Consider the following 24,289-nt stretch of genomic DNA (forward strand, 5'->3'; position numbering starts at 1 on the left):
TTGCCAGTGTTGCTGAGCACCTCTAGCAGCTCAGCTGTCATTGTCTTCCTAGAGGATCTTGACATGAGCAGTTCTGGGCTCATAATTTACTCACAAACTCAAATCCTGACAGATGATAGGAAATTCATTATATTTGTTAATCCAGAAGAGTGCTATGGGATTCAGCTTTACTTTTTTGAATTCAGAATTACAAAATCAAAACCCAAGTAAGTCAGCCCCAGAACTGAGAAGAATTAGACCTCATGTTTTCAAAGCCCAATTTTAAAATTCAGTTGCAATATCACTGTAACAAACAAAAAAATCTCTCCCCACACCTTACACCAGTATTTGTGTCAGACTGAATATTTCTGCTGAAATGAGAAATGCATTTTTTTTTTAAATAAAAACACAGATCTCCCCGAAATATTTCATCTTAAAATACATCTACCAGCAGTAGCATTGCTTGTCTTGGCAGATACGGAAGCTTTTGCAAAAAGTAGAAGCCTTACCATGTGGAATATGGAGGCAGTAATAAAAAACACATAAGGAACAATAACGAAAATATTTTCTTAAATACAATAAAAAATAGCTTCATCTTAAATACACTGGACCAGCAAGTTAAAGATATGGATACCTCACTAATAATTTCATATCAATTCACACAGCATTAGAAAAGACCATACCTTTGCTTTATCTGAAAAAGAAAACATTCTGCTTATTTTTTCTGCTCTGCATGCATTTCATTTTCCAAAATGCAACCGGGCGTGCATTACATACAAACTTCATCCTACTTTACTGGAGTACAGCTGTCATGAGCATTCTCTAGCGCTATGCAGAAGCCTTATGGAGTGAAAGGTGTTGGGGACAAGCCGAATCTGAGCCTAAGTGCCATTATTTTCAGCAAAGTGCAGCTTCAGAAATGTTACTGCAAAGAACCGACTTGGAATTAATGCTGTTTAAGTAGCAAGCAACTTTTGGCAGCCAAAAAAAGGGCAGTGTGTAATGATGAGAACTGAAACAAACAAACTTTATTTAAGAAAAAGCAGCATCATTTTACTTCTCATCTAGAACGATACTGTACATAGCTTATATGTAGTGTCCCGTGATAGCTGAATCAGACACTAACAGGCAAGCAAAGGGGGACATGGAGTGCATCACGCTTCCTGCATCAGTTGCACTGCACTGACACAGGCTGGAAAACACACAGCACACTCTAGGGACATACATGGAAAAATAAAAATAATAGAAACAAACAGAACATGGATCCATAGTGCCACAAACCTTCCGGCTCTGTGTTCTCTTTGAGGTGCACTTGCTTCAGTGGACAGCAGAAGATTTCGTGACACTTAGCACGAAAAGGGGACTCTTTTTTCTTTAATTCCGCAGATTGGATCGAATCTTGCCGTAACATAATGTACTCCTGAGTGCCAGGGGGAGCGTCATCCATAACTGTGGTCACCACATAACAAAATGAACTCAAGTTAGAGCTTGAGGAAAGCAATCTAGAGAATTAAATCAACTACATAATGTCAGGGTTGGGGGAAGAAAGGAGGGGAAGAAAGGTTTATGGGAAAGAAAATAAAATTTAAAGTGTTAAAGTATCTTAGTCATGATGATAGAGGGGTGAGGGGAAAATATTTACTTTCATAAACAATACTTCTCATAAACATCAACAATTTACATTGTTTCATGCAGCTTTCATAAATAGTGGAATAACTCTAAAAAAAAAAAGCATGCTGTTATTGCCTAACCATAGGCAATCTCTATGTTAACATCAGGGATTAATCATTCCACATCTGCAGGTAATGCAACATCAGTATACCTATTCCCCAACATAAAAAGAACATGTCTTTATCAGGATATGTAATTATACAGAGTTTCTCAGAGCAAGGATAATAATCCAGTGACATTTGACTTGATCATTATTTTCAATGGGTAGAAAAGTAGATGTACAAAGAGAAAGCACATTAGTCTTCATGATGGTTTTCTTGTAAAACAGCAAGTCATCTTTTAAAGTTGATCTTATAAGTCAATACTGACATTAATAATATACATGACATGCAGTCAAATGTTTTCTAAATGGGGTCAAGCTATTAAATGGTAAAAAGTTAAAATGTATAGTATACAGAAAGCTCCAGCTACCTCAAAGTATTACACTACCAGAAAGAATTAAAACACTTTTCCACTATCTAAAAATTGAAGCCTTAATAATGGGGACAGCAAGATCCCTCAGCTTACAGCTTTAAGGAACAGATAATCTCTCAAGAACAAAAATTAAATGCTTTTTCAAAGTACAGTCTATAACCACTACTACTTATGCATAATGTGATGCATAGCTATAGAACTACATCCAAAACTAAGCTGAGACTGCACAACCATATAGCAAATAAATAAAATAAATAAATCCAAAGATCAAGAAAAATCCCAAAGATTGAGAAAGTAACCATTGACATGCTAGCCTACAATTGCAGATGTAGCAGCACTATATACATTTATCTGCTTCTGGAAGCGCTGGCTGGTAATTCAAGCAATTTAACCATTTCCTAAATATCTGCAAATGAATAATAATTTTTAAGAATTGTCAGATCGATTTAAACATGGGTTCCTTCAAACAACTATGATCCCCTTACATTTTCATTCTCTAGATTTTTCTTTTATTCTCCTATCAAAAAGGCATTAGGAAAAATCATATATAGGAGATAAGCGATTCAACTTGATAGTCTTTGCACAGTGGGCAGTCACCTTGATTGAAGACCTCATTAATCTATATGAGACACTTGTCACCTTAGTTGTTGTTGCTTCATTAGACTACACACAGCGCCAATAACACAGACTAATAATCCAGACAAAGCGTCATTAAAAGGGATGTATAAGCTAATAGAAAAGCACAAGCTGTTAAAAAAGAGTAGTAGGTCACTGGAGCAGAAGGTCTGGGTCACCGGATAATTGCTCCCTTAACAATACCAGTATTACTTGGGCTTGTTTGAAGGTTACATACGCATTCCTGAAACGTACTGACAGCCCCGAGACTGAAGGGAACTTGCTGGGAGTGATCACTAAGAGTTAACACCGAAGATGAGCCAAAGACCAACGAGCCTTGATGGGTCAACTCCTCCAAGAAGTCACCACGAAGACATCGCTACGGCCGGAGCTTGCACAAAGCCACCAGTGAGCTGTGTGCGGTGACACCGACGTCAACAGCGCAGGAAGCCTACGGCGTGTCCCTCTGACATTTGCAGGGATAAAGGATAATGTGTGTTGAGAAACATGAACAGCCAGCAGGAGTGAAATGCGCAGCTACCTTCTGCCAACAAGCTGGCGTGTCCCACTGTCACAAGCAGCCTCGGGCAAGAGGCACGTCCCTGGGCCGACCCCGTGAGAGGCAGAGTCCTTCCAGAAGTCCCAGTCAGCTGTGGGAGCTGGGGGAATTAATCACAAGGCTCAATGCTGTGTGGTGCTGGATCACCACTTTTGCAAAACAATTTAAAAAATAATCTAAAAAAATATGCAGAAAGCAGGCTAGCAGCTGCTTAATAGGGTCAATGAGTAGAATGAGCTACTGGTCCTTTACCAGTTTAACTGGTCCTTTACCAGTTTAACTGGTCCTTTACCAGTCACGCACATACTCTGACCACCTGCAGACAGATTTATTTAAGTGTGAAAAAGCCATAAAGAGAGCCACACCTTCCATAAATGGAGAATGTGTTGAAATCAGCAAACACACCTCAGGTTACTTGAATACAGAGTAGCAGAGCCTTGGTTTTGAGGAACATCATAGCACTGACATCTGGAGCAAATACTAGGAACCACAGCTCTAATAAAGCCTTAATGCTGGGATGATGTATGGGTAACATAATTGATGTCACTGTTTTGACAGGAACAGCTAAAACCTTTCCTTAACATGATGAATGGCCTCAAGTCAGACTGAGAATTTATGACAAAACTAGGAAAAAACCCTAACCCCAAAGCCTCATTTCCCTGCTATGATGACAGCCAGGCACCCTCATGGAGCCACTGAAATGACAGCACCAGGACCTCAGCTAAGGGTGCAAACAACCAGTCCACAGGGAAATTTCAGCCACGCAGAATATAATGCAAAAAAAACTTCAAAAACCTGATGTCCATTTTTGATGGCTAAAAAATAATCAGTGTATAAGCATATAACCATAAAAGAGTCATTATTCAACATCTGTGAATAAACCCTTTAGAAATGAGAGAAATATCACCAAGGAGTCTGGTATGATTTTGCTAATGGGATAAAAAACACACACATGAAGCAATCACATATACACCACAGTAGACAACAGGCAGTACTTTTCAGGGAAGTAACAAAAATCCAAAGTGGTATTTACACACTGTGCAATGTGGAGCAGGTGACATTGCGTTTTCTCTACGGTTCCCTTCATTACAGAGTCCGTGCTAATTGCAGGACCTAGGGTATGCTTCCACTCACAGTCAGTAAGTGACTGTTAAGTACACGCTTACTGACCACAAGCCAGTGTGAAAAACAAATAAATAAATAAATAAAAACCACTTCCTTCCTCCTACAAGCCTTACTGAGAGAAAGGAGAGCCATCTTTAAGATGGCCGCCGGCACTGGGATGTTTTTCAAGATAAATTCAGACATGTTTCTATTATACAAACACACCAGCTAAACACTGCTGGTTTATGTCTTTCTTTCATGTCCAACTTCATTTTAGTCATGCCTAGAATTGCCAGAAACCATAACATCAAGTCTGTCCATAGGCCTTGGCTCTGTTTCCCACTGAATATTCTCTGATATAATTCAGAGTTTAATGAAGCTGTACAGAAACATTTTTTCCCTAGTCTTTACATGGAGAGGTGTCAGCTCTGCTAGCTAAATGTTGTAGCAACCATAGGGTGAATCTGTCCCAATAACGAGGCATTTCCCTGTTCCTGTTAGGCTGTTCTTGCTGTACAGATGACAATTTAACATACAAATTTTGTACTTACAGGGATCTGTTTTGACTTCCCTCCTGGAATGACCTTCCAGGTTATTATTACCTGTGACATGGTTTTCCTCCTTCAGGTTCCCTTACGTTTTTTTTAAGTCTGATTAGTTTCACATGCTATGAGCCTCAAGATACTTATACTTGCAATAGATTACTTTTTTTTTCTGGCATTTCAGAAGGACTGAAATCACACTTCTACACTAGACCTTCAACCCATGAACAGTATTCGAGCGCCTCTTAAATCACACTTCCACAAATAGAAGAAAAATCCCTTCTTTGGCATGCGCACGCACACACACACACGCACAGAAAAAGCATTCCCCCAACACAACTCTTTTGGAAGAACAATACGGAGAGCAGCACACAGCTCACGGCTGCTGCCTGTCAGGTTGTGCTGTGCAACACGGTGGCGACGCTCGCTGAGCACCTCCTCCATCCTTTGCCTTCCCTACCCACAGAAAGGAAAGAAAGGTCAGCAGCGAATTGACCTAGGGCTCTGAGGACGTTTACAGCTATGTAAGAAATGGTTTGCTTTTATTTTTTTCCCCTTTTAGAAAAAAACATTACGGTATCAGGTTGCTTTCTTTTCCTTGCAAGGACAAACCTTTAAAAAAAACACAAAAAAAAACCCTCCAAAATAGCTTGATTAAAGTCAGTGTTTGCAAAACAAGGAATAGGTAGAAAAGTGGGGTATTTTTCTGTAATAACATTTTCTGCATTGAAGTAGTTGATGAAAAGCTCTCAGGTATATATGCGAGAACAATTCCCTCAGCTTCTTTTCATTACCGCTTTGTTTTCTCCCTACTTTATCCAAGCTGAAGTGACTTTTGTTAGCCACCTTAACAATATAATGAACTTGGGGCACAAAAATACTTAAAAGTTAATTAAAAAATAAAATTCTATTCTGGGGTTGTGATACACTCAAAGCCACGTAATGGTAATGTAGTCTATCCATACCATTTTCCCGCTCAGCTTTGCCAAAATCCCAATGAAATATTCTCACCAAACAGCCCTGGGGCCTTAGTGTGACAAGTCAGAAACTTATTTTTCAGCTTGTGTTTAGATGCAACTTCACAACTTCTAAGTTTGGTCAACTCTGATATACAATTTTTCACAATGAAGACAGATGCAACAGGAAATACAAGCTGCCACATTTGCTAACATTAAATCCCAACAAGCTGTTTCTTGAGTCCCTCCTTTTGCCCTACTGCTTTCTACCCAATACATGACCAAAACCAGACACCAAACTAGAAACACACCAACTCCAAAGGTTAAAACTAACTAACTAAATAAATAAATAAAACTTTTGGAAGTTGTAACTTTTACCTTGATTTTCCTTAGATGTTATTTGAAAATTAGAGCTCCACTTGAAGAGAGCTCTCATTACATCTGGAGGCTGCTGCTGGACAGAGGCTGTGACGATGACAGGTTGCCAACAGCACAACTTATTCACTCCTCTTACTGGGAAGCAGCACCTAGTCTTTTGCTCTCAAACCAATACTATAAATTTCCGCTCTGGCAACTATTTCTCTGTGCTTATTTTTGAATTGATATTAAAAGGACAGCTTTATGGCATGCATAAATACTGCATAAATTTTGAGATGGGCAGTAGCTGTCTGGAAGAGTTCAGATACTTACATTCTTGGGAAAGCAAATTTCTTGTCTAATAGAGGGCTTTTACTACCTGAACTAATGACTTTTCATACTGCTGATCTACATTAGACTGTGCTGGTTATTAGGAGTTGAGGCTTTTGAGATTCAACAGCAGACAGTCTAAGAGCTCTCTTCTCTGTCTGGTGGAAGAGGGAGGATAAACTCCTATTTACAGCATAAGCATCACAGGAATATTTACTAGTGGAGTCCAAGTAATAATCCTTATGGCAAAGCCAACCACCAGCCCCTGCTGCGATTGCTGCATAACGCAGGGATTCCTAAATATTCACTAAATTAGCTGGTTCAGATACAGGAAGGAGCAGCCTAGGCCTCAGCAGTTACCTATCCGCTGGGCAAGGTTTACCATCCCGTATCGACCATCACTTTTGTTCAGTTTCCCAGCACCAGCAGCCAACCACGCTGGCTCACATCTCATCCAAACAGCCCCAAACTGCTGCAGTCACAGCAGAAGCTGCAATACAAGCACCCCCAAAGATTTCTGCCAAATCCTAATCCTATTTGGAGGCCTCATTCTTGGACTGAAGCAAAGCAGCAAGCAGAAGTTCTTTCTGTAAAAGGTGGCAGGAGAGGATGGAGAGACACAGTCCTCCTGCTAGCCATGGGCAAGCATGAGCAAAGCAGAAGGTAGAATTTGGCTTATCAACTGCGACAATTCGACCTCCAGAAAACAGGAACAAAACCCACTTAAATCAGCTTCAGTGCATCCACAGGTGGATTTCTCCTGTCCGAGACAGAGTTCCTCCCTGCTTTAGATGGACCATCAGTATTTATTGCACAGTCGCTCCCTATACACTCAATAAAGTCCTTATTAGAGAACCAGGAACAGACAAAGTGAGCCAGAACAATGTAGTTAAAACCTGCTTTAGGCAAAACATTTCATTTTGAATTAATTCTTAAGGTTTTCACAACCCTGCCCCTTCACCCCCATATGAGAATATTTCACTGATGGTTTTAGGAAGTGTTTTTATTCTAGTTTGAAACTGCTTCCTGTTGTGAAGTATCTTCATTTTGAAAAATAAATTGTCTTACAATCAAAACTGAATGCCTTTTTGAACATATTTCTTTCAGTGTGAGTAGGAATTTCTAAACTTTTTGATCTGCTGAAAAATTCTGATGTGTTCTCTTTGGGTCAACCACACAGAATAATTTTTTCAGATCTTCCAAAAATATTTGCACAGAATGCTCCCCCTTGACCTAAAAGAGTAATTGGATTTACTGCTAGCAGTAATATGCTGTTATCCTCTAAAAAGACTAGACAAGATAAGACTGTGTTTAGATCTTTGTGCATAATAAAGACAATGACATCCAACATCAAAAAACTGTTGATAAATTCTGAGAATGCGTCTGCTCTTTCCCCTGTGGAAAAGGCACTTACATTTCTGCACACAGCCTTATTTCCTAGCTGTTCTGGGCATTCATCTACTAACAAACAGCCTTTGATTAACTTAATCCGGCCACTCTTCGGTGTTGCAGCTGCCTCCAACCGTTATCCTACTCCGGTCTGGGAGAACTGCAGTTTCCTCTCCAGATGCTGCTCGGTGACGCTTTCAGCCTCCAGCACCTGAGCTGTGATAAGGATGCATGCTCCTGCTCCTCAGGGGCTAAGCAACGTCCACAACTTACCCTGCACTGGGCAGACCGCTGCCTTCCCCTCCCCAGCCACCAGGATCTGTAGTTTTGCTACACGAGACTTGTGCCCGCTCTTACTCAGCTCTGCAGCTCAGTTCACCACTTTGCCACGCTTGCCACTGAATGAACCAACATTGCTTCCTTGCCTACTCGGAGCGGCTTTCCGCTTTCCCCATCTGCTAAGATAAACGCAAGCTGGCTGCTTTCCAAACAGGTGGGCTGCTCCATGCACCAGCGCAGACACGATAGTAATTTACAGCGTGCTACTCATTTCTTCTGGAGCGCGTATCAAGAGCCACAGGCACATGGGCCGGCACATGGCAGAGCTGTAAGCACACCGCACTTGGCGGAGAACTGGGGACACTTCACGGAGAAGCAGGGGTGGGCTCAGGGGAGGACACTGAAACGGCACTTGCTGCTTGGGCAGCTTCAGAAGCTGAGTAACACATCCTGATTGCACAGTCACCAAAAGACGTGGCATCTCCACATCAAGCTCTGGCTGCCATCAAAAGCACCAGAGAGAAAACAAGGAATGCTTCTGTGTCTGAGAGAATATCCTCACATTGTGGTGAAAAACCAGGCAACCAGAGAAGGAGGTGGCAAGAGAACTGCTAGAAAGGTCTGGTGATGAGTGGGAAGCTGACAGTTTGTGAGAGTGCTTTGGAGAGCTGTAGTTCACTATTTATGAAATACTAGCATGTTTTTGTGCAACGCAACTTTAATAAGAATTTAATTATTAATCTAGCCCTATTTGGAGCTAGGAGAATAGCTTCAAATGACAAAGGAAGACAACAGAAATGGAAACGCCTGTAGCTTTTTTCTTGCTATTTATAGAGCATCTATTGACAACACCAGGGCTACAAAGGAGACAAGTTTCCCTTGAGGTGAAGGGAGAAGAAAAAAGGAAAAAAGAAAAAAACAACACAAAAACCACCACCGATATAAATCAGAATCATCCTGGAAGAGCAGAACAAGGAAAAAGAGCCTGCAAAAAGGCAACAAAATCCTCAGATAAAAGACTGAATCCCTCCTGGAAATCTGAAAGAAGGATCAGCTGTACCTCTTGGGAAACAGGAGACGAACAGCAGCAGTACAGTCCTCAACGACTGTTTCAGAGGCTCTCCACTACTGCAGCTCTTGGGCATTTTGCTTGGAAGAAGGGGACAAGAACAGAAGCACCATTCACGAAGGGGCAGGTGACACCTCCCAATTATTTGCCTCATTTACTGCGGATAAACAAAAAGAAGGAGGCAAGAAATGAAGTGTTTTAAAATTCAAACCCATTACAGAAAGAGCTGTTCTGAGAAACGGCCCCAGAGGAAATCTTTCAAAGCAAAGCGCAGAAAACTAATCAGCAGGAGCAAAAACCCTCGGCGTGCCAGGGAGAGGAGCACAGCGCGCTGCCGCCGCCCCGGGAGGTGCCGGGCACCTGCACGCTGCTCTGCTTCGGCACTGCTGCCCGAAGGCCTGGCGGCTGCTCCTGGCCTGAGCCATACACACAGCTGCTGCACGAATGGCACAAAAATCATTGCAGAGAAGGAAAAATACCTATTCGACCTGAAATTAAGCAACAGTTTTCGTTTTAAGAAGTGGATTTTTTTTCCCTAATACTTTAAATGCTAAGATTATATAAATTGGGTTTGTATACAAACATGTTTTTAAATCAATCAGATGAAAGACTACAGTTTTTTCCTGATGTTTTTTTCTTGTGCTAAAACTTTAGTTACGTTACCTCCATCCACAACTGACTTCTGCAACCCAAGAAATGTTGCAGCGAATTATTTAACCTCTAAAATACTGCTCAACTGTAGTCTCACTGGAGTCGTGCATACGACCAGAGAAAGCTCTGCCTGCACTACCATTTCTATTTACCTGTGTAGTACCTCTGCTGGAGCAGCTTTCCCCAGCCAGCAGCTCTCTAACACCCAAGATGTGACTGAAAAATGCACCTCAAGTATTTTGACAATTAACCAACTTTTTTTTTCCTGTCTGGCCCAGGAAGTGTTAAGTCATTATATCCACTTGAATGGAGTATGGATTGAGAGTGATGTGCAACAATACTCACAGTGCTGATTTTTTTTTTCCTCCTCCTCTTCCCAAAGTAAAAGGACCACATTTCAGAAACTTCACTTGACAGAGGTTTAAGACTTGTGCTTGAGAGCATTTCCCCCACCCCCCCACACTTATCTAAAAATCCCTTTGGGCTTTACTCAAATCCATGTACAATTACGCTATCACTGTTATACAGCATGGCTACAATGAACTTGCTGCACATACACAGAGGGGTTTTGCTTTTCACTGTAAATCAATTTAGCCAGCACCAAGCCAAATCAGCAAAAGATTAAACTACCTGTTTTCCTGTTACTGTCCACCTTAACCATCGTGCTTGCAGGGTCCAGCTGCACGTTCAGTATATTGAGACCGTTTTCAACCACCCAACCTCCTTTTTACAATATTCTGGTGCTTCCATATAGTGGGCACCACAGCCACCGAGTACTAGCAGCCTAATTGCACCAGAATTGCTATGATTTCCATAAAGATTGGCTTTAAATGATACATTATTTTATGTATAAATTAGCGTCTTTCAATTCATTGGACAAGACCATATGAAAGAGAAAGTGAGAGGAGTGATCAGCTCTGGGTCATGGACACCAGGAATGATTTTGCTGCCCTGATGTGAACAGTAAATGTGCAGTGACTTGGTTAACGACACCACTCTGGCAGAGCAGGATGCACACGATGAGGACTTTCACTGTCCATTTATTCCAGCTTGAGCAGACAGGAGCTCACAGCACAAACCTGAGCTACCTTCAGCACAGCAAGTATGATGCTGCCAGCTCCTCCCTCTCCACATGAACCAGGACATGAAGCAGGGACAGCTTTTGGCATCATCTGCAGGCAGGCGATGAATGAGCAAGACCTTCCATCTCCCCAAAAGAGGGGAGCCAATCTGCCCTGCTTATGCACACGCTGGCAGTGGTACCAAGGCAGGCAGTCTAAGCATGCCATTAGAAGGTTGTTTTTTCTCCCCCTACTGTTCTAAGCTGCCTTCGCTCAGACAGGGGCCCTGATTCCACACAGCCACTCAATTCACTGAGCAGGTGTCAGCAGTGAGGGAAAATAAACTGAGAAAGCTGCTGCTGGCATAGCTTGGAGTATATTTGAGATGACATCTGCGTACCCCCAGGTGTATGGAGATGGCTGCGCGCACAACCTGGCACACAAAAGGGGCAGCACTCTAGTGCAAAACTTGATCTGAAAGGAATTTCAATACCACGTGTTTGCAAGCTAGCAAAAAAGAACAAGCAAACAAACCACCACCACCACGAGGTACTTGCTTAAGCCAAACTGTAGATAACTCACATGAACAATTCCGGCTTAGCATATTGCTGTTCTGCTAAAAAAGGTCTGTCCAAGGCCAACGTACCTTGCAGTTGTTCAACAACTGAGTGACATGTCACCAACAAAAATGGCATGATGAAGAGGTTGTAGAAAAGAAATGCATTTTACATCTTTCAAAGACCAGCGCACATTTCCACACAACTTAGCACAGAATTCAAATGTTGCCACGGGTGATCTCCAGCCCAGGCAGCTGCCACCTCACAAACACGCACAGCTACCATCCTCTGCCAGACACGGGAGGCGGTTTTGCAAGAGAATATTCTACTCTGTGCATAAATGTGCGCCCATAAACATTCAAGCAGCAATAAACTATTCAGAATCAACTTTTTCAGAAAACAAATGGCAAAACGATCAAGGTAAGGCTGTTCTGGTAAAGCAGAAATAACAGTGGTGTTTATTGCCTTTGTATGCATATATTTACACTACATTGCATAATATGCTTGCATGGGTGTTCAACAGCGTAAATGACAAAGTAACTCAAGACAGCAAGCACAGCAGAGCCCTAAGAAAAAAAAGTCACATTTCACATTCCAGTGCATGAAGTAACTATGGCAGTCCTCTGGCTTGTAGCAGTATATCCAAGTTAGTAAAGACAATTTCAGAAAAAAAAGATATTGTTTCATTACTGAGCTGTAAATTAGCTTCTAGTGTTCTAGGATGTAGCAAGTGGTTTTTATTTTAGTGGAAGAGAAGGCTGCTCTTTTCAAACCGAGTAAAGACATCGTGTACCACAGACTGGAGTTGGGGAGCTGCCTCTGGGGATACCACAATCACTTTTTGTACTGCTTTGAAACCATCCATATTAGAGACAAATCGCTGTTTCACGTCATTACCATATTTATGCCTACTGGGCCTTTACATAGCTCAAAATAAATTAAAACATTTATTCTGAAGTTGGTTCAAACACTTTAAAATGTGGAAAGGACTTTGTTGCTCTAAGTGCCCAAGACTCGTGGATGTGACTAGTATCATCTCCAGTTACATAGCAAAAATTCAAGAAAAGCTTCAGAGCAATTTACAATAGCTGCAGATTTGTCCCATACAATTGTCAAAACAAGTGCTTGAGTATGTAGGTCCTGCAAGCACTCATTACTGAGCATTGCACTGCTTTGGACAGTTCAATTTTGCAAAGAGTGTGCTCAGCAGTATTTGCACAGTTCCTAATCACCAGTGGTAGGAGTCTTTCTATTGCTCCTTGCCCTGTGTGCTACATAAGCACTTACAGTATTTTTAATATTAGCCCCCACGACTCCACTTGCATCTCAGGTGACTGCTGGAGAACAGAAAATTCTCAAAGAATTCATTTAAGAAATAAGGTTTTTGCAGGTTGGAAAAAAAATCCTCCTTTCCTTTAAGTCTACTAATCTGTAAGTTCCTTATTACCAATGTACTCTGCTCCTGAAATGAAACCCTAAAGAGATTTTGCAAAACTTTATTAGCATTTTAGTCTGCTCTAACTATTCATTTCACACCAGTTACACAATTGACAGTGCTACATCCACCAGCTGTGCCCCCATGCTAAGAACAGGCTAAGGGCTGCAGGTAGTAGAGATGCTATCACCAGCCAAGCCCCTGTCTGTAACTGGTCCTAACTCTCACTGCCGTGGTGTTTTGGGATCAAACCCACATGAAGCCCTCTCTGGGAGGAAGGAGACGGTGACTTTGAGCTGCTTCTCCTTGTCCTGAGCTGTCATACAGGCACGGAATCGAGGCTGTCCTGGGTGCCTGTGGATCTCCAGGCTGCTAAACACAATGATCAGAGATGACTCACTGTCACTCTCACATACATTAAATGGTTCTGTCAATTTTCTGAGTCAAATTATTGCTGTAATTGTTGTGTCTCACAGCTGAGGAGCTGACACCAGAGCTGACTCAACTGCCGGAGAGCTCCCACAGCCGTGCCGGGTCGGGCTGCTCGTGATGCTGGGGCTCAGACCTTGCCTTCACCCACCAGAAGTCATTCTCCCCCACCAGGTAAGATAATGAAAGAGAGCTTCCCTTGGTCAAATCTGACAGATCCACGCTGAAGTTTCTCTCCAGGAATGTTTTGCATATCATATATTAATAGAGTCTGACTAATGGCTTTAGCTTCACATCATGTCTAGACAAAGTGTCCCGCTGTGGGCAGTTGCCTGGAAGGGCACTTGAAATAGCTGTGGGTGAGCAAAACAGAAGCTGTGTGGAGAGCTGACATGTTGTACGCTCACTGCATCTCATTTATTTATTCTCAGAAAAGTGAAAATAATGGGCATCTGGATGAAATTTTAGGCAGAAAGAGGCTAAAATCTCAATATTCATTCCTTTCAGTATATGCCTTAAAGCAAATGAAACAGCCAGAACATGAGACATGAAGTAATTAAGAGCTCCACAGAAGCTTTTGGGGGATCAAAATGTAATCGGACACAACTTGCATAAGCACAGCACTTAACCAAGTGCTCTCTGGTGCCGAAGCACTCTCCTGAACCTCATCACCCAGGCATGCCCAGCACTGTCCAGCCATACCCTGAGGGAATAACTTTTACCCACGCCTTAAACAAAACTCCTCAGCACCCTATCTATGCACAACATGGTAGCACCACAGTTGCAAAATCACAGGAAAACAAAGCTGGAAGCAGAGAACAGCTGGTGAAGCATTTATAGCCCACTTGAGACTCACTCTCCACCACTTCTCAACAACCACAGGACTTTGTCTGCCCTCTTTACGTTTCTTGTCAGGTGAAAACGCATCCATACAGAAAATTGAATCACTGCTTTCATTGGCTTAAATGATCTATTTAAATTGAAAGTAACCAACTCCCTTTCAGCACCTTTTTTTTTTTTTTTTCCCCATCTTTTAACATGCTGTGGCACGATTACAGCTTTAAATATTTACGTGACATTATCTTGCATCTGGCAAATGTTTTATTATACTGCCAAGTAAGTCCCATGCAGGATTAAGTTATCCACTGGTCCTTGCACAGTTGCAGCGGATCCCATTTATTACTTTACAACCATAATTTTCTCTGAACCAGGCCTGGCAAGTCTAAGACATTTTTCAATGAGAGATGAGATGTGCAGAAACCAGACTAATATCTAAGTTTCTGCGGAAGTTAAGTCTTTCTTTCCTCCATTATAACTTCTCAGTTTGCGTTATTCAAACCCATATAAACCCTGGCTTTTATTCTGTTACTGCTGTCAATTTGTACGCATCTTCTCAGTTCACTCTCTTTCTTATTGTTAATTAACTATTTCATATTGTAAATTCCCATTTTTAAGATAAGGTACTGTTGTCACAATAGTCCTGTAAGTGAATCATTATAACTATAATACATTCATAAATAACACATTACAAGACTTGAAATAAATATTTTTTTTAGTTACTGGCAACCCAATTGGCCTGCGTGTAATAGAAATTGTGCACCCATGAAATTAAACTGAATAAAAAAATTAATTTCCAAAGGCTTAGTTCTTTGAAAATCTTCCTGCTCCTAATTCTTTTTGGTCAATGTTATTTTCTTTTTGATCCTAAAATAGAAAGTATAAAACTAAAATAAATAAAAATGGCAGCCTCTGGGTAGAGAACTGAAGTAATGAACAGCAACCAAATTCCACTGAGGGCCAGACAATCACAGGGAAAGACAGGAAGGGGGAAAACAAACACACGAATGCCTGTTAATGAACCTATGGCAGGATAACAGCGTTCTCAGACAAGTCTTCAGGAAAACTTTCTAGAGTCAGCTCCACGAATTTCTTCATGGGAGTTCACAAAGAATTTCCCAGGGACCTGGCTGATGTTTCAGAGATCCAGGAAGAAGCCCATAAGCCGGTCCAGGAGCTCCAAGACTCCCCTTAGCCACCTGTAGGCCTGGCCGTACCTCCAGTCCTAGAGCCCAGCCCAGATCTGCACCCTTTGCACGGGCCCCATAAACCTAGCGTGAGCAGATCCAGTGCCTGGGGAGAAGCAATGCAGCCCTTGACCAAGTTTTTTCGTCCTCTAAAGCAAAGTCACATAGGAGGAAAGAGACCACGGGCAAGGTTTTCTCCCTCTTCTGCTCAGAGCAGTGGCAGAAAGGTCTACAAGGATCTGTGACCATAATCTCATGAGCTGAGAGATGGGGTTGAGAGGCTGGTAGGATGACACACAATTTATCATCTCTGCAGGCAGCAGCACACCCACGCTGGAAGTTGGTATCCTAAAGGGCCTCAAAAGCAACAACACACACCTTCAGGATAAGAATTAAAATAAACGGGGTCCTGACCATCAATGATCTCCATGCATTTTTAGAACAAGGAGAGCAAAATGTCAAGCGTGGTTCATCACTAATTTCATCTCCACACTCCTCCCCCCCGGAAGAGACAGAAAATACAATTATGCTTCGATGTGATGTCACCAAGCCTTTTGCAATTAATTCATTTGTGCTCTCAGAGAACCTTGTGATAATGGAGAGCTCTGCACAGACCCCTGGTACATATCTGAACAGACTGAAGTGACGTTTATAAAGGCTAGAGAAAGTGCTCATCGCTGTACTCTTCTGCCTTTTCACAGGTTTCCATGCCCATGGTTAACACTTAATTGCTCACCTCCTTCTGGTAATCACTCCCTGCTGATGACACATCCCTGATGAGTAACAGGAACAAATAAATGAAGTACAACTTCATTGTAAGCTTCGGATGGGTTTTCACAGCACCATGAGAGGCAGGAGGGCTTTAATTTGGTCTCAAAGCCCGTGTGTAAGTTAAGGAAGTTTATCTTTTGCAGCACTCTCATCTAACTTATTACAACCACCCAAATGACCAGACATCTCTGGTGCAGACCAGTTGGGAACGCGGTACCCTGGGGTCCCATTCTGACCAGCACGGTAGGTCTGCGCGGCAGTGCTGACCGCCTTCCAGGGGTTCAATGCAGATGGCTCCAGCACAAAGCCAAGAGAGGAAGGAACTGAAACAACGGCCAAAGAGGGGGGTGGGGTGGTAGTTGCCCAAGAACGATTTTGGTTTTGTAACTTTCTATAAAATTTCAAAAAGGACACTTCTTCCCTGTGTTGGAATTGTTGGAGAAGTCCACTTTTTTTTTTTTTTTTTGGCTGACCGAGCTTCGCAATCAAGTGGAATGCTCTGAAAAATGTCTCCCTGATTTCTCCTGAATGGCCTTTAAAACACTGGCAATTCAGTCTGCTTAGTCAGCAATACACACAGAAAGCTATTAAAACCTGAGCCCTAATAACTGATCTCTCCCAGGCACTCATGCCTACCCACAGAGCAGTGACACGACACGTAAGAGTTGTTCCAGCACTGCAGCATGCTCCACGTTTAAGTTTTCTTCACACCTAAACTTGCAAGATTTTAATTTTATTTTTGGCTCATTCTTTATCGCAGGGCTAATAAGGGCTGGTCAGATAAGGCTACTGTGGGCTATCCAAGGCTAAATCACTGAAATACACACCTCCAGCTCACAGCAGTTTGCTGTTGCTCCTGCTGGCATATGGAGAGTTTAGATGAAAACAAGAAAATACTGGGCAAAAACTATTCCAGAAAAAGCTGAATATTTATGACTTCTACACAGAAACCTGACTGGCAAGTGAATGCTTTGAATAAGATAAAAGGAGTGACAGAAAGATAACTTTTATTTGTGCAGAGTACATTTAATGAATGCATCAACATTTGCAGATGATTAGGGCTAACCTAAGTGCTTTGTTGTTCCTGCTGTAAGTCTGCAAGGTTCGGATTTTATTTATTCCTTCACCCCCCCATGCTTGCAACTAAATATAATTTTTGGCTTTTGCAAAGGCCTATTTCCATTTATAGAATCCAGATGACAGGCCGGGGACGATATTTTCCTAGCTGAGGCATCTGCCTCCTTGACAGAGGGAGAGATAATCACATTGGGTGAAACAGGCTCGGCGTCTGTGACAAGCTTAAGATGTCAGAAACGAGAGCATCGCATCTCGTCCCTCTGGATATTTTTTTCTGGAGAAATTTAGCCACATCTCATGCGAAACACAGCCAGCTTGCAGCGCTGCTCTGCCGCCAGCGACAGGGAAGGGAGGGGAGGAGGGAGGCAGGGAACCGCTTCACTTCTGAGGCTGCCACAGTTTCTATTTAATTGTTTGCTTATTTATTTAATTATGGTAACAACAAGAACTTCTGGTCAAGCTGCCAGCATGCTTTTCCTGAAACAATTCATTGCTCTGAGATCACTTTTGCTGAACAATTCTCCCTCCCTGCTGGATCTCCACCACGTACAGTCAAAGCACAGAACATCCCCGTCACCTTCTGCAGCCCCATCCAGGAGCAGCAAGATGGCACGGGTGGCTGAAACCACCTTGCGCCAAGACAGGAGAGGCAGGAGGCCCAGGACACGAGGCATTTGCAAGGGACTGAAATTGGAGAAGCATCTCCACATAGATTCAATTCTCAGATCTGAACAAATGCCTCCACAGCAGGTTCCACTGCCTACCAGATCGGCGCCAATCAATGGCATTTCCACCTTCCACACTGATTCAGTTCTGATTCTTAAATTATAGATCTAGTGTTCTGGAGTCGTGGAAGAGATTATGCTGCACTTTTTAGTGAAATCAAGGAGCTACGTTCTCTTTTGAGATGGGCCATATGATGCTGCAAAATGCCACCAAACCTTTCTGAAAACAGATTCATTCTCGCTCTCACAACTAACTTTTTCTTGCCAGATGATGATGTAAATACAAATCACGGAAGACCTGACGGATGTGCCACCTTCAGTGGAATACACAAGCACAAGGGGACTTGTCTCATTTGACAGTCACATTAACCAGTAAGTGATTGCTTACTGCAGATGACCTGGTATAAATACTTTAACAAGTGTTCACCAATGTATTTTTAAGATACTGTTTTGTCGTGACTTGTACCATACCATGAAGCAGCCCTCCCATTCTGACCTAACAGGGGTGCAAGAAGTACTCTTCATAAAATTTTGAGCTAACAAGACTAAGAAAATGCATTTGTTTTCTTTCCAACTTTATTTCCTAAGAAACGCAGAAATGGGCCCATGCTCAGAAGGAATGAAAAAAATGCTATAGAAAACTCTGCTGATATCAAATTTTCCTTGAATGCAACACTATAATTCCCTCCACAGAAAAAAATATTAAAGGCAAGAAACGCTGTATTTGACCAGCTATAGTCTATTTACTGCACTGTTGTATTTATCATGTAAATAGTACCACAACAGATGAACTTCCATCTGAATTCACTGAAACCAAGGTAACAGTCTTCACTCCTCTCTCTGCCCGCTGTTGACCATGTCCCTGCAGAAGCCCAGGAGGACTGAGGCTGACAGCAGAGGAGAACAAAAGCAGCAGCAGCAGGTTTCAGAGAAGAGCAAGGCAATGCTGAAAACTAGTTCAAAAAAAAAAAACAAAACTAGTTTCACCAGAGCTATCTAAATGATGCGAAACTCTAGACTCTTCACCAGTTCTTCCCTAGTATAACATTTTTTTCCCGCGAAGTCATCTTTCTCTCTCCCTCCCTCCTACTTTACACTGAGACCAACAGCTTATCCTGTAATACGGATTCTGTAACGTAAGACTCTCACAACATTTGCCTTGTCACACTGAGCCAGCAGCTTCTGCAGGAAGAGCAGAGTGCTTCGCTGAGATTTGGATGATGGGCGAACACTGCCAAGGTGCTGTTGACTACCACAGAGAATTCTATAAACACTGTATTTTAATTTCCTTGGGTTTTTGGTGCTAATACAGAGTTTCAGTACATTAGAGGTTAATTTGAGCTCTGCACTGTACCAGTGGTCTATGCTCACCAATTACAACCTTGTCAAATCATTATGGATGATGGAAAAGAAGATCTGATGGAAAAGAAAATCTACTTTTAGAAGCACACATTCAATTGCGACTCCAGGCCTACTCCATCAGTCCATGGGGATTTAAGTCCAAAGCTCTACATTTGTGAAGATGAAGATGTGAAATACATTTGAAAAATATGTCAATCATTTTTCACATTCCCTTCGCCATTCAGCAAAGAATGACAGCAGAACAAACTAGTAGAGGCCTCTGGGGCTTCTAGACCTTCCCTGTGATACAATTCACTCTTCCAGACAACCACAGCCTGACCCTCATCCCATCCCACTACACTCCCTCTGCCTAGGGCTGCAGGGAGGGAGGCAACAGCTACCCCAAAAACAGGGCTCGGGCCGGGCTTTCCCTCAATCCCACGAGAACAAAACATGCATTGTTCACCTCCACATTGCAAGGCAACAAAACCAATGCCCACAGGCTGGAAGAGGGCAGTGACCAGGCCTAAATTATCAGAGGACCGTGTATCTGGTATGCACTACAGTATGTAGTTTAAATGCAGATTCTTTCGAACCAACTACTTGAAGTTTAACCCAACAGATAGAAGGGGCATCTGTTTCTCTTACTGTGCTCATATCTGCTCCTTGTCATCTGCCAACAACTTCATGATTAAAACCAAGATCATCAGAATTATTAGTAAGTCACGACTGGCTTGCCCAGTGCACAGCCAGGAATAGATTTAGTAATCTGTTTCCCAAATACATTTGCATACTGTTTTTTTTTTTTTTGCATCATTTGACCACTCAGGTGAATGTCAAGTTTTAATAACTATCAGCATGTCCCAGCCTGCAGTACAGCCCACGGTATATCTCAGATGTTAAGATCTGTGCTGGAGACCCAACTCCTGGATGTCAGAAAAATCCAGCAAAGCAATTACAGAAGCAAATAAATTATTGCGCGAGAAAAGTGACAGCTCTGGGAATTGATGCGGATCCTGGTGTGGATCTAGGTTGTTACTGACAGAAAGTTGTTGTTCAGGAGATGATTGGTAACGCATAAGAAATGAGAGTTTAGTCCTGTTTCCAATGGCTCCCCTCACAAACCACGGAAGGAACGCGCAACGCAAGTTAACCTCAGACTGTTTCTTCGGTCTGCTTCAGATAAACAACTAAGCCCAGCTATCTCCGCCCTTATTCTGGATCAGAAGCTGACCTTCCAGCATCCTTTCTGTCCCTCAGCTACTTCAGTGTCGGATGTGGAGTTTCCTCCCCCGTCCCCGAGGAGCGCTGCCACCGTATTTTCCCCTTCTCCAGCCCCACTCCACAGGCTTCACCCCTGGAAACACAGCCTGGGCGGCAGGTAAAAAAAGCAAGCCTTGCACCCACATGCTCTTCCTTAAATTGGTTTTCAGTTCTCTCACATCTGAGTAAAATTAAAACTTGCAAGCTTCTGCTGCCCTTGGCACTCTTGACATCTATACATTTTCCTTTTCTTTTTTTTGTTAGTCTCCTTTCACTCTCGTTTTCTGCCTCTGACACAGGCCTTGTCAGAAAGGATGCAAGTGGGAGAAAACACCTGACAGAAAATGAAAATACCTGACGGAAGAAACATTCAAAGCAAACTTTAAAAAAAAAAAAAAAAGCAAAATTTCCAGCCCAAGATTCCTCTTGTTTTTGAATTTTTTTTTTCTAATTGAAGTTTTTCCAAGAAAACAGCCACTAGCCACAAAGCATTTGCTTAGCTGCAAACTTAGGGTGATCTGGAGCAGAACAAGAGACAGAGAGAGGGAGAAAGAATGACAGAGGGGAAGATTTGTTATTATTTTTAAACAGCTGTGGATTTAAGTCAGCTCCCTGCAAAGCCATTAGAAGCCTGTCCACCTGATATAACAGGCCTGGCCTTAGCTCCCAGAGCACAGACCAATTTTGGTCCTCTTCTGATCTGTTGGTGAAGCCCATTTCTTTCACCTGGGTGAGCTGTTGCCACTCCAGGACTGCTCCTTCTCCCTCCCTCTTGTACATAATATTAAATAAGACAGCTCATGTAAGGGCAAATACGGTAGTCTGGCAAGATGTAAAGACATTGGTATGAAAACTTAGGTTATGGTGATCAACTGTTCTCTTTAGCCCTACAAAAGAGTCTGCTGCCTATACAGGAACAGTTTCAGAGTGTATTGGGGAACAATAACTTTGTTGACATTCAAGGGAAAAAAGGATGGAATAATCCACGAATGCTCTTTGGGTTGGGATGTTCACGGTGCTCCAGGAGTTAATGAGAAGCTTGTGTTAGAGTTTACATCTAAGATCAATCTTTAATACAACATCTCAGCTAACAAACATGAGACCAAAGACCTTCAGATGAAAAGAAAAATTTGCGTGTCTTCAAATATTAATGAAATCACTGAACTTACAAATCTGACCTAACCTGAATGCTCTTGGGATGGCATATTTATACTGGAGCCTCAAACAAATCTATCTTCCATTAAATATTGTACGTAAAAGTACATCTATATACATTGGTATCCATATATCCACACACATCTCAATCTCTGCGTGTCTTTCACATCTTTGCAGTGCCTTTCTTTTGGTGCTGCATAATCTACTCTATCAGCTTTGTATGCTCTCTTTCAAAACTTGTACAATTTCTCACGTTTCCTACCCTCTTCTTCCACAAGAAGTGGAAGAGATCTATTAAATATAATTCCAGCTATCCCAGTATGACTGGTGCTGCCCTGGAAGGCAGTAGATTACAGCATTCTTTTCCATAAGATCATTAAATTGTCGACTCAAAGTTACACATTCTGACACTTTTTTTTTTTTAAAAAAAGCATATTCCAAACAATCAAATTGTGATTCATTATCTGTCATTTTCAGTCAATACATCATGTCTAGTAAATATTGATTAACGTGTAATATTACAGACTTGCAGTTATATTTTCTAACAAAGCTATTCAATAATAGCAATGATAATCACGAACTGATAGACAATTTTTCCAGTATACACAAACTAGACTATGCTAATTTGAACAGAAATGACTCTAAAGTTTCCTGATTCATTTTTACATGCAAAATTGCAGGTGTTGAACTCTTTGATGGTACCTGATACAGAGCGAGTAAAATGAAAGCATTTGGTAGAAATGTGGTTTTCCCTTCTCAATCTCTGCACGTTATTTAGTTCCAATTCTCTTGCAAAATATTTTCCCATCTATGAAAGTCTTCCAGTACATCCTCCCAAATGATATCTGCAAATCCACACCTGACATCTTACTTCACAAAACAATTTCAGAGTCATTTTCCAAAGCTGTCTTGCAGTACCTCACATGCACTTACCAAGAGGAGCAATCTTCCCATCAGCTGCTCTACATGTGCCTTGCCTCAGAGTTTTCTTTTCACAGCCTTTATTATAACTTCGGCTCTCACACAGACTGTGCTACCACTGCACTAGCTACCACCACGTGAAAATACAGTTTTACTTATCTGGCTATTACATGGTCCTGAAGGGTTTGCTTAAGTGAGCTTGTGGCTCAGTGAAGAATAGTCCTGTCTGTACTGTGTGACTGCGCTTTGGATTTCTGCTTCCTTCAAATCAATGCAAGCCTATCTACTACACCAACGCTTTGGTTTCCTCACCATGACTGATTTGAAGACATTCTGCTTGGTGTAAATTCAATTGCACTCTTTTTTTCCTTTTCTTTTAAATTTTTAAACTTTAAGCAAGAATTTTCTACTACCCTTCTTATTTCTGAAATTCATTGCATTCTCACTTCAAGTTAAGGATCCCACATGTGATCCAAAATCACATCTGATTCAGGAGTATCGAAGCTGCTGCTAATGGTGAGAAAGTTCATTCTTTAAAATTCCTTTTATGACATTGTTTCTTTTTAAACGCTTCTTCACTTCAGCAGCACGCTATTCTTTAAATCCCAATGTGCTGTCAGACAGTGGGCTTGATTTTCCCACTAACTGTCTAGGTTGTTAAACAAGTCGAGCCCTCTGAGATAGTACCATTAACAAAAATATAAACTTTCGCTCACTGTCATTCTCAGCATCTCTATTCATCTTCAAAAAGCAGATTATCAGGCATCCTCCCATTATCACCCACAGTTTGTTCACTTTATACTGCATTCTCAAAACCACTACTGCACTTTATCACTTTTCACCTGTTCTGTTTTCCTATTACAAGTTATTATATTCTATTTCTAGCATCACACAGTATTTGTAATAATAGCTAGTGAAAACTCTATGCCATTACATATAATCAAGATAAAACTATCTTAAGTAATCCAGAATTGAAAGAATTAAACTAAAAGAAAGAAAAAAAAAACTAAACAAAAAGAAAAGGAAAGAAAAGAAGCACAACTATCCCAACCTCGCACCATCCCACACCAAAATAAAGACCACCTTTGTTAAAGCCTCTGCTTTGGTAAGTCACCATGGGATCAGCACAAACATGCTTTTCTCCCCTGAGGGCAGACTGGCTTTAGCCTGGCAGTCCTGCACAGATGTCAGGCACAGGGCTCCTGACACAGAGCGGAGCAATGGGATGCTTGACATGACCACAGGCGGGACTGCATTCCTCCAGGAGTTTTAGCTCACTGCCATTAAAATTAAAAGAGAAAGGCTGTTGATCTGCAAGGGAGACCATCAGTTATACATTCAAAACTGGCACCCTAATGGTCAGAATTGTTCTTTTAATTTCCTATATGTTGCTATGTGGTTGATTTATTGTTAGAAAGGATCATCTACAGTCTGAGGCACACTTAAATTCAAAGTCTTCTATTTCATGTCATTGTACAATATGGCAGGCTGTTGTTTGATTTGGTTTCAAGTAAAGCAGGCTAACAAACTTCCTTCCAAGCCATTAATTCAGAAA

General features: G+C 41.8%; 1 protein-coding gene across 11 annotated transcripts in view; it reads right to left on the minus strand.

Annotated features, from left to right (window-relative positions):
- The window catches only part of FGF13 (fibroblast growth factor 13), a 297,718-nt gene that overhangs the window by 106,069 nt on the left and 167,360 nt on the right, over positions 1–24,289 (minus strand). For 4 of the 11 annotated variants that reach the window (XM_083796728.1, XM_083796739.1, XM_083796729.1 and 1 more), the window contains exons 2-3: positions 9,316–9,481; positions 1,261–1,428 (exon numbers count right to left, since the gene is read on the minus strand). The exons of 2 other annotated variants lie outside the window; for them this stretch is intronic. In XM_083796728.1, the coding sequence (XP_083652854.1) occupies positions 1,261–1,428; positions 9,316–9,478 (331 nt within the window). In that variant the 5' untranslated portion in view covers positions 9,479–9,481. Of the gene's footprint in view, positions 1–1,260; positions 1,429–3,280; positions 3,399–9,315; positions 9,482–24,289 lie in introns of those variants that run through there. 5 more of the 11 variants (XM_083796736.1, XM_083796734.1, XM_083796737.1 and 2 more) reach the window with 3 other exon arrangements.

The sequence above is a fragment of the Anser anser genome (genome assembly GCF_964211835.1).
Source record: "Anser anser genome assembly, chromosome: 13".
Taxonomy (NCBI): Eukaryota; Metazoa; Chordata; class Aves; order Anseriformes; family Anatidae; genus Anser; species Anser anser.